Genomic DNA, 10,883 nt, shown 5'->3' on the forward strand with positions numbered 1-10,883 from the left:
TTAGAGATTATCTGGCTTTTTGGATTTCTGTTTTCTTCATTTGTTTGAAATAATTGATCTCTAAGGTTCCGCTGTTACTTTCACTAAAAAAATTCTTTCCTATTTACTCTAGGTTGAAATGTTTCTTCTTGCCTATGCAGTGCATCATACCATACAAGTTTATCGACTATCTAAGTATAACACTGAGGAATTCATCACATCTTATCCTACAGATCCACCCAAGGACTGGCCCGTGGTGACTCTGATCGCTGAGGATGACAGGCATTATAATATTCCTGTCAGAGTATGTGAGGAGACAAGTTTGTGATAAAGAGATCAAAAGAGAGAGAAACTTGTTAGGCTTGTGGCTTGAAATATTGCTTAGAGTGGTCTGAGAGACATCTTCATCCTCTTTGAGCTGAATTCAGCATCTCACTGGGGTGTCCTAAAGCCTAAATGTTTGCTATCAGGATTAACATTGTATATAAGCTTTTATTCTTCCTCCTCCAAGGCAATAAATTTCAGAGGCCTTCAGAATAACACACCTGTTGGAAGGTGTAAAATATATGTTCTCAATAAAGCAAAATATTCTGTATTGTGCCATCTTGGGGGCTGGTTTGGGAGAATCCCAAAGTCATTGTACATTGGTAATTTGTTTTTTAAGGAGAGAGTAAACAAATTTCCTGTAGTAATGAGTCTTTGAAGTAACCTGTCTATGCAATGCATTTGTTGGGATGTTGGTAGTAAGTCTCTATCTGCCTACTCTTGTTATACTCTGGTGTTTTCTTCTGTATAATACAGAGGGAATAAAATTGGGTTGAAATATTTCTTAAAGGTATTTTGAAACCATCTGTAACAGGAGAGGCAGCATGTCATAAGGAATAGAGAATTGATCTCAAAGTCAGGAAGACCCAGGTTCAAGTCTTGCCTATGACATACTGATTGTGTGACTGAACAAGTCCCATAACATCTTAGTCCTCCAGGGATCTCTCTAAGACTCTTAAGTTAATGACAAGTTGCTGAGCTGTATTGGTAGAGGGACTTTCACTACTAGGAGTTTTCCACAATAATGAAATCTCAGTTCTGGACCAAAAAAATAAAATCCCCAGCATAGAAGTTTAAGGACTGGGTCCAAATGAGCATATTAAAAGCATTTTAGAAAGCTTTGTTGGAGGAGAGAACAGCATAGAATTGTTACTAGGATATATAACCTCCTTCTTTGGGGTGACTGCTCATTCAAAGTAGCCTCAAATACATCAGTCAACAAGCATTCATTCACATACTCTATTCTAGGCACTGTGTTAAGTACCGATACAAAGAAAGGCAAAAATATGGTCCTTGACTTCTGGAAGCTTACAGTCTAATGAGTGCAAATGGGAGATAATCTCAGAAGGAAAACACTAATACATCACCTTAATTTGGGTCTTAAGAGCTGTGTGGCTATAGAAAGAACACAAGCTGTGGTCAAGTCTCAGCTTTGACTTTCAAACTGTGGGACTTTGGGTTATCTCCCAACTTAACTGGCCCTTCAGTTTCCTTCTCTGTAAAATGAGGGGTTTAGATTTGATATCTTTTGAGATCCCTTCCAGCTCTACATCAGTGATCCTAAATGTGACCCTAGTCAAATCTTTAACCTCAGTTTTCCCGTATTTTAAGAGGAGAGTTGAACTAGTGATCTTTTAAGATCTCTCTCAGCTTGATTTTGCCATTGCTGGCATTCTCTCCCCTCAGCTTATCTCATATTGGGAGCTTCTACTGCCAATATTTTCTTTCCTTGGGTTGTAGGCTAAAGGGTAAATTGGATCAAACTGACAGGCTAAAATTTTACATAGGAATTATGTTATGTACTGCTTTTACATTAAAAATAGAGCAACACCTTGTGAGCTGGGCAAGTTTGTGGATTTGCTGGTGATGTCATTTAAATTAATTTAATTGGAAGCATGATAGACCATCTCAGATTACGAATGACAAATAACAGTGGCTATTTGTACAGTCCCAGAAGGAAGAGTTGAAGTTAGAAAACCTATCTGTGTGATCTTGAACTGTCTGCAATAGGATGTTCATCAGAGGAATGAGAGAATCCACTACACTTTTGTGGCTATGTTGACACAGTCCAAATGAATGTAATGGCCTAGCATTAATGTGATTGGGGGAATAATTGGGATTCACTTTTCTCTCATAATAATTATTTCGTCTATTATTCGATAAGTACTTTGATTTGGTATGAACTCTTGAAGGTGGAAGGGTTGGTTTAATTATAATATTTAAGTAAAATAAGTATATATAATACTTAAAATTTGAGGTCCTTGGTTAAGGAAAGAGCTCTAAACATGTTAACTATGCAAACTCTACCATATGACTTTACTTAGATGTTGCCTACTGCACTTCAGTCAGTGCATGATTCCTCTACCGTGTTTACGTTATAGCTAAGAGCCTTTGAGTCAAATTCTATTATCTTAGATAATGCCAACATTTCCCATTGAATCGGACTGAGCTGCACAGGCTGGGACCAGATCTGTAGATTTTTTCCCTCTCAGTATTTGGAGGTGTGGTGAATGAAAGATGTTCCTGAAAGCCTTATGAGAGTAGTAGTAACGAATTCTTGGTTCCCTTTTACTGTTTTTATCTTATTTGTACAAAAGAATTCTTAATGTATCCCTCTATCAGGAACTCTAATAGAATGAATGGTGTTTGAGGCAGCAGGGATGTAGGATGCTTAGGCCTGATGTATCTTGACATACTGGTTCACATCCTCTGGTAGCTTTTGGTAATGAGGTTGAATATTCTGAACCCATGCACTTCTTTTTTTCTCCAAATGTCAGACTTCTATGTTTGAACTGGAGCCACCGTATTTTACTGCTATAATTGTTTGCTTGACCTTTCCTCTGTCCCCGTTGAAAATCACAATAATGAATGCAGAAATCACATTCTTATGTAGATCAAAGATGGAAATTCAAAAGGATAAATCTTATGCTCTTCCACATACTTTTGGCTGGCTACTGTCCCAGACACTTGTAAACTTCATCTGTCACTTCATCACTTGGAATAAATAGGAGGGATAAGTAAGAAGAGGATAAGACAAAAGATGCTTGTCAAGAGGATATTTTAGGGGAATACTAGGTAAATCATTTCTTTCCTTACTGAAATGTATTTAGTGATTGTCTATATTCTTGTATCTCTTTTCATTCATAGCCTGTGAGCTGGTCTTTTTTCCTTTGAGAAGAACAGGTTTTACGATTAGTTGAGTTAACAGTAACACACAAATTGAATGAAGACCCAGGTATACTCAGAAAGCTTATCCACTTACAGTGAAATGGTCACTGTTCTGAAAGAGGAACAGATGATGGGAACTCTCAACACACTGACTTACTACCCGAGTTGACTGCACAAGGTGAGAGGTATTCACATAAGCAGTTGAGCTGCTGAAAGAATCCCTGTGCCTTGTATAAAGATGTCATAAGCATTCTATCTCACTGTAAAATCTCACTGTAAATCAAACATCTGCTTGGTTCCTAATGTGCCCCACTGTTGGATGACCTTTGTATCAGCATGTTTCCTTTTCCCCGCCTAATCTCTTACACTTCTGTGCGTTGACCATCCACTGGTTTCACTCATACACAGGGAAGAACTATGCAGCACAAATGGGGTGAGAAGCTGCTGCCATGTGGTTTCTGACTTCGTGTTATCAATCTCAGGCATCTAGGATACCAGTACAAAATAATGCTTTGAAGTTTATGGGAGAGCAAATACTGATGTGCATGTAATATCTAGAAATGCTTTAAAAATTGGATTGATCCTTTTTCTCTAAACTATGAGTATTGAAACCTTTCTTACAGTACTCTTATGTTCGTTTTATGACTGACATTTTTACATTACCAAGGCATGTGCTTTGGGATCCCTTTAATTCTTCCCACATGTTTTATAGTTTAGCAAGTAAAATCTCAGGCCCCATGTCTAATAGGAAAACTAACCTTACTGTGGGAATAAACAGTGTTTGTAATCTCATGTGCTGGCTACATTTTTTAAGGGCTTTGTGGTTCCCTGAGCTAAAAAGGTGCTATTTTTTTTTTAGCAAATATGTTAGTGTTCTGAATCTTGTACATGTTGATAATATTAGTGAATTTCTGTGTTTCACCTGCATTTTAAAACCTAAACATCAATTTATATTAAACTTATATATACAGGAGTTACACAGACCTGAGTTGTTTTCTCTGGTACAAAATATTTATTTTTTTAATACCAAAAAAAAAAAGGCAGTTTGTATGTGTGTTAGTTTTTTGTTGCCATTTGGAAGCCAAAGATTATTTTGAGAAATGTGAACCATTTAGAAAAATCTTAATTATAGCTATAAATAAAAATAAATGCTTTTATTTAAATTCTATGTTTTAAAAAAATACTTCTGTGGATACAGGTTCTCATCAATGTAGGTATTACTTTGGAATTTAGATTCAACAACAGATTAGGTAATCAGTTAATGGATTTGCATGTCTACTACCATATTCTAGGCGCTGTATAGCAGCTGGGGACCCAAAGATGAGAACAATCTCAGCTATGAAGCTTTCATCCTACATTGCAACACAGACATAACATCTCAACCTGTGTTATTCTCATTCATATTCTCCCATAAATTTTTCATGAAGGAGTAGAGCCTAGAAGAAAAGTGCCTTGAATTTTATACTAATTAAATTATCATTAATCTATTAAATTATCTTAAATAGTTCACTCTTAAAATGTACATTTCCCTCAGTAGATTAAGAGAAGCAGACCCAAATAAGGGTGGAATTCATCAACACATCCTAGGGAACTATTTTCATATTTACCTTTAGTAAAGTTATAATTCAACTGAAGCTTATGTACCTACCTTATTTACTCTATCATTTGCATCCTTTAGCCAATTTGTTTTCTGGAATTTAAAAAAAAATCCTTTACCAACTATCACAATATTACCGAGTTTTTCTAAATGTTCCTATTTAAACATCAGTAGTTCTGAATTTTTCCTTCAACATATTCATGATTTTATATTGGGGTATTCCCTCCATTTGATTCAGCTCCTCTTGGTGAAAAAGCAAAGGAAGTCATTTAGCCTGAGTTGTTGGTGTTTTAAATAAAAATGAAACTAGAAGACTACATGTTTAATGTGGTATTATGGCTGCTAGATCCCTAGATTTGGTGTCAGAACCTGGGTTTGGATTCCAGTCCTACTGTCTATTACCTATGTAACCGTGGGCAATCCACTTTGGCTTTGTGGGCCTTGCTTTCCTTATGTGTAAAAAGGATGGTCAGATATCCTTAATATTTCTGCTAGTGCCAAGTATGATCGGGTGTTAAAATCAGAAAGAAAAATTCAGTGAAATAAGGTAACTTTCTGTCAGCAGCTAGCACAGTATCTAACACATAAGTATTTAATAAATCATCGTTGACTGAATAGTGGGGTGTGTTTGGACTATTATAGTGCTTTCTTAGTTAAGAAAGAGTCTAAGTAGTTGTTTTTAAATTCGGCCGCTACTAAAGTCTGCTCAATTAAGACAGGGCACAAACTGACAGGTGTTACAAAATTTTCAAGTAAGGATCAGCCTAGCTAAGAATAGACTTATCACTAGAAGGTTGGCCACCAGCTTATGACTTTTTTCCCCCCCCTCTCTTTTTGGCCACAAATTCATGGCTTAGGTTCAAGAGGGACTTCAGTCTGTGCTGATAGAAGTAATACTGGTAAAACACAGAAGTGTTGATGTGAAAATTCCAAATATTTCATGTTTAGTAGCATTATTTCAGGAAACCTGGTAATATTTTGCTAGTGGATGGAGACATTTAAACATTCTAGTTAATAAATTGTTAGCTTAGGAACACAGTTGCTTAGTGAACATATAAAGCATGTGTCTACATTTTGCCTGAATGATGATTAGTGAGACTTTGTTACAGCCTTGAAAATAAAATAATCAAGTGGCTGTCCTAGCCACTCGCCTCTCCCTGGATATAAAAGCTCACCTTTATTTATGTGGTTCATTTCAGCTTGCCAAGCAATTTCTTCACAATTCGTTGAGGGTAGTGGTGCCAGTTTTAACCATCATCTTTTAAATGAGAAAACATGCGGGGAAATGAATTGCTCAGGTTCACACAGGCAGGGCACAATCTCAGGACTCAAGATGCCCACAACCGGCACTACTTATACCACAATTGTAGTTAGCCTTCAGATGGGGGTGGGGGAGGGGAGAATTAGGCTTCAGGATGGCATCTCTTCCCTTCTTGCAGTAGGGTGGGGGAAACTTTGTCTCTGGGAAAAGTGGGAAGGTAGCCTTCTGTTTCAAAGTCTGTTCAAATTGTAAGCTTCTTGAGAGTAGGGAGTAGCCTGCTTTTTTTTGAGGGGGAGGGGAGAGTGTGGGGGTGATTATTAAATCTTACATGGCCTTGTATGGGTTAGCCCTATTAAATGTTTGTGAAATTAAATCAGTTAGGACTGGTGAGCTGGAAAGACCTCACAGATTCATTTAATCCATGCCCTTGATAAATGAGGAGACATTAGGGAATTGAAAGTTGCCCAAGTGTATACAGTTAGCTATAGTGTTCCATATACATAACTTTTTTTTGGACAAGATTTGACATCCAACTTTTTAGGGCTAATAATAGCATTTTGTTCATATAGAGGAAGTGAATTGCAGTACTAGTTTCAAAACCAAAACATCCCCAGGTCTGTTATTAATCTCTCTTGACTAGTTTCTCCTGCCTTGTCTTTCTCTTTACCAATTGCCTTCCCATTCTGGAGAAACCTTGCTATATGATGAGCATAGAATTAAAAAAAATTCCGTAAGGACATTGAAAAGTGGTATTTGCAGTATCTGATGCCCTCTGACATCTCTACCCCCTTCACTCCCTTCACCCCACTCCACCCCCCAACCCAAATTTTTCAAAAGAGCTTAGGAGGAGGGGAAGTGTTTTCTCCAATCTCTTCTTCAAGGCCAGGCGTATTCTATGTAATGTGACAGCATTGATTTTCAATTGTTTTGTGGTTATTCTTTCCATTTACATTGTTTTAGTCATTGTGTATATTGTTTTTCTGGCTCTACTGACTTCACTTTGCATTCTAGTTCCCCCCTGTTTTCAATCATTTATCTTCTTAATGGTAGCCGTTGTGTCTTTTGTCCAGTTTTTGTGTAAATAATATTAGTTACAGCCTACTGATACCCTTCATATGCCTCTCCATTGCCTTTTGGGTGAACTACAACTTTAATTCTTCAGACTATTATTTCATGACTTGCCACACAAAATCACTGAAAGGATATCAGTTCATAGAAGAGAGAAGCTTAAGATTTTAAAGCATTTTCCCAAGTGCAGTGCAACCTGTTCTGTTCCTCCATTTCTGGGCCTAGTTCATTGTCTATCCACAGTGCTGTCTGAGATACATTTACTGAAGGACCAGCTCTATGAGTCGTCCCCATATTACTTTCTATCATAGTTTGGACAACAGGCATTTTTCATCCATTTAGTTTTTCTAATATAAAGTATAATGGAAAAATAGTAAAGGCAGCATACTATTATGCCTCAAACTGATGCCTTGAGATGTGTTTTCCATTTTCTTTGCTGTAAAGATACATAGTATCTGGATTTCATACAAACCTTTGTTGCTCTGAAAAGCTGTCTCCCTCCTCAATGGACCAACTTAGGTACAATGAGACAACAGATTAGTGCAAATGTGGGTCAGCTAGCTACCTCATAGGTGTCATATAGCTCTTTAAGAACTTAAAAGGTTTGTTGTTTTTTTTTTTAAAGAATGACTTATTTTTCTGTCTGTGCCTAAAGATCAGACATGTGCTTTCCTTAGCTTTGTTTTGAATATCAGAAAACCTTGATCTGTTTCTGTGTTGGCTGCTTTGTGCTATTGATCTTCACTGTCAGAGGCCCAAGTCAATTCCAGTACTTTGCAACTGATCTCCCTCAGTATGCCAGATGTAAGACACCATTGCAAAAAGCACAAACCTGGCCATATTCATATGGCCAAATGTCTATCTTAATGAATTTGGCAGATAAACCAAATAGTGTTAGGGTGGGTCGAATTTAATGAGGAATTGTCCCTTCCCAGGGCTTTACAGCAGGAGCTGGAAGGCTTGGAGCTTAGAGGCTATAGGGATAAAGCAGCTCATTTTACAGCTGAGTTAACAGATGCAGTGAGGTTAAAGTGACTCTTTTAGGTTCACACAGTTGGCAAATTATTACTGGCAGGATTAGAAATCAGCTCTTACTGACTCTAGATCCAGCTCTACCCTGTTACAGTCTAGGCTACCTACCTGCTTTCAGCCAAAGTGCTCCTGCAGGTGGGGAAGGAAATAAGCATTTATAGAGAGGTTACTACTTGCCAGGCACTGTGCTAAGTGCTTTACAAATTATTCTCTAGTTTAATCCCAGGAACTGGGAATCAGCTCAACTTGTATCTTAGGGTGGGTTTTGATATTCCTGAACAAAATGTTGCTTGCATTCTGAGACGGGCGTCCAGCATCCTTTCAGGTGTAGGATGGCTAAATTGTACTCCTGTTCTGATAGGGAGTAGAGAACACCAAGAGTGGCAAGAAGGTTTCCCTACTAGATGGTTTAAAGGATAGAATGCTGAGCGTGTAGTCAGGAAGACCCAAAATCCAATCTCAGATACTAGCTGTGTGACCCTGGGTAAATCACTTAGTCTTTGCCTCAGTTTCCTCAGCTGTAGAATGGGGAAAATGATAACACCTGTCTCCCAGGGTGGTTGTATGGATCAAATGAGGGAACATCTGTAAAGTTCCAGGCACATCATAGGTATTTAAAGGCTTGTTCCGTCTCTTCCCTGCTCAAAAGTATCTCATTTGAGCAGTTCTACTAATTAGAGATTGAGATGAACAAATCTCTTTTAAAAATCAATTCCCCCTCCCCATATACTTTTCTACTAATTTCTTTAATTAGCTTCCTTTTATTTCTAAGAACTTGCTGAAATCTCCAGCACTGAAGAAACTGGAATTTTTGGAGGCAGAAGGGAGGAGTTTCAAGTGTTTGGGTCATAGGCCACATCAAGGAGGCCAGGTCTAGTCAAGGTGATGTTGTTTAGGCCTTCAGACAGTAAGAGGGCAGTTCAAAGACAGAAGAGGCAAGCCATGAGAAAGCACTCATCTATGTGTTAGTACAAATTATCTTTAGGCATCTCAGTCCTTGCTAGATGGAAGGAATGTATTTAAGTACCAAGCCCCATGCTGTAAGCTGACTAAGGTGTCTGATTCCATCACCCTTTCCCCTTTAGGGATGGCTTCGACAATTTAGGCACCCACTGTCTTGGACTGGAGTTCTTCCTCCCTAAAATCCTGAAAGGCACTTCCATCTAGTCTGATTTGTTCCTCTAGAGGGCAGAAATGGGCACCTGATGGTGGTGAGCAGGGACTGGTTGAGGGGGAAGGAAGGACAAAGTCATCTCACTTTTGAATCTTTATGAATACAAAGTCTTTGAAAACTAATTAGGAAAACTATCCTAATTAGTAGCACTGGGGAGATCAGGTGAGAGGGTAAATTAGCAATCCTTGATACTTATTGAATGTTTTGTTAACCAGGCCAATCCAGCCTTCTAGCTAGGGCCTACTTGCTTTCCGGCAAGAGTTTGTAGAAATCCATTTTCTTTTGTCACTCTCAGTTCACAGTGATTTGAACTGACTGTAATTGAACTGAATGGGTAATAAATCAATTAACAAGCAAGTATTAAGTGGGCAACTGGGTGGCACAGTGTATGGACCTGGAATTGAGAAGACTCATCTTGCTGAGTTCAAATCTGGCCTCACTTACTAGCTGTGTGACACTGGGGAAGTCACTGAACCTTGTTTGCTTCAGTTTTCTCGTCTGTCAAATGTGCTGGAGAAGGAAATTGCAAAGTACTCTATTATCTTTACCAAGAAAACCCCAACTGGAGTCACAAAGAGTTGGATATGACTGAAATAACAGAACAACAACATTAAATGCTTACTATGTGTTAAGCACTGGGGATTCAAAGACCGATGCAGAAACAGTTCCTACCCTCACTGTGCTTATAGATGCACATCTTTAGGTATATACAAAATACATGCAAAGTAAACAGATGATGCAACATGGGGTTTAAAAACAGTGTAACTTAATTCCTTTATTTTGTTTTATATACTTGGATTTGGGAGCTTCTAGAAATTATATCAGTGGCCAAAAGCCATAATAGGTTTTGAAAAAAACCCAGAATTTTATGTAGTTTGGGTAAGGGAGATGCTGATATTTGGAAAAATTAGGAGAACTGGAATCTTTTTTTTTTTCCATATGTTTTTGAGTTGAAAATTTTTCTCCCTTTTTCTACCCCCCCCACCCTCCCCAAGACCGCGCACAATCTGACATAGGCTTTACCTTTACATACCCATTAAACATATTTTCGCGTTAGTGAAGTTGTAAGTAAAAATTAAAACCAATAGGAGGAACCATCAGAAAGATGAAACAAATAAGTGTAAAGGTAAAAATAAGTGAGAGCGATTTGACTTCCATAGTTCTTTCTTTGGATGTGGACAGCATTCTCCATCCCGAGGCCTCTGGAGATGTCTTAGATCCTTGTAATGCTGAGAAAGGTTCAGTTTAATGTTTCTAGTCATTGCATAACGTGGCTGCTATTGTGTACAAAGTCCTCTTGGTTCTGCTCACTTCACTCAGCATCAGACCATATAAGTCTTCCCAGGTTTTTCTGAAGTCAACCTGTTCATCATTTCTTATAGCACAATAGTATTCCATTACATTCAGATACTACAACTTGCTCAGCCATTCCCCAGTTGATGGGCATCCTCTCAATTTCCAATTCTTTGCCACCACAAAAAGAGCTGCTATGAATATTTTTGTACATGTGGGTCCTTTTCCCATTTGTTTGATCTCTTTGGATATAGCCTAGAAGTGCT

The 10,883-nt window shown here is 38.1% G+C and overlaps 1 protein-coding gene across 2 annotated transcripts in view; it reads left to right on the top strand.

Moving 5' to 3' along the window:
* OTULIN (OTU deubiquitinase with linear linkage specificity) overlaps nt 1-3,984 on the top strand; it is a 43,881-nt gene extending 39,897 nt beyond the window's left edge. For both annotated transcript variants that reach the window (XM_021008627.2, XM_021008628.2), the window contains exon 7: nt 113-3,984. In XM_021008627.2, the coding sequence (XP_020864286.1) occupies nt 113-307 (195 nt within the window). In that variant the 3' untranslated portion in view covers nt 308-3,984. The remainder of the gene's footprint in view (nt 1-112) is intronic.
* The last annotated feature ends 6,899 nt before the right edge of the window (nt 3,985-10,883 follow it).

The sequence above is a fragment of the Phascolarctos cinereus genome, unplaced genomic scaffold (genome assembly GCF_003287225.1).
Source record: "Phascolarctos cinereus isolate Bilbo 61053 unplaced genomic scaffold, phaCin_HiC Scaffold_4;HRSCAF=312, whole genome shotgun sequence".
Lineage (NCBI taxonomy): Eukaryota > Metazoa > Chordata > Mammalia > Diprotodontia > Phascolarctidae > Phascolarctos > Phascolarctos cinereus.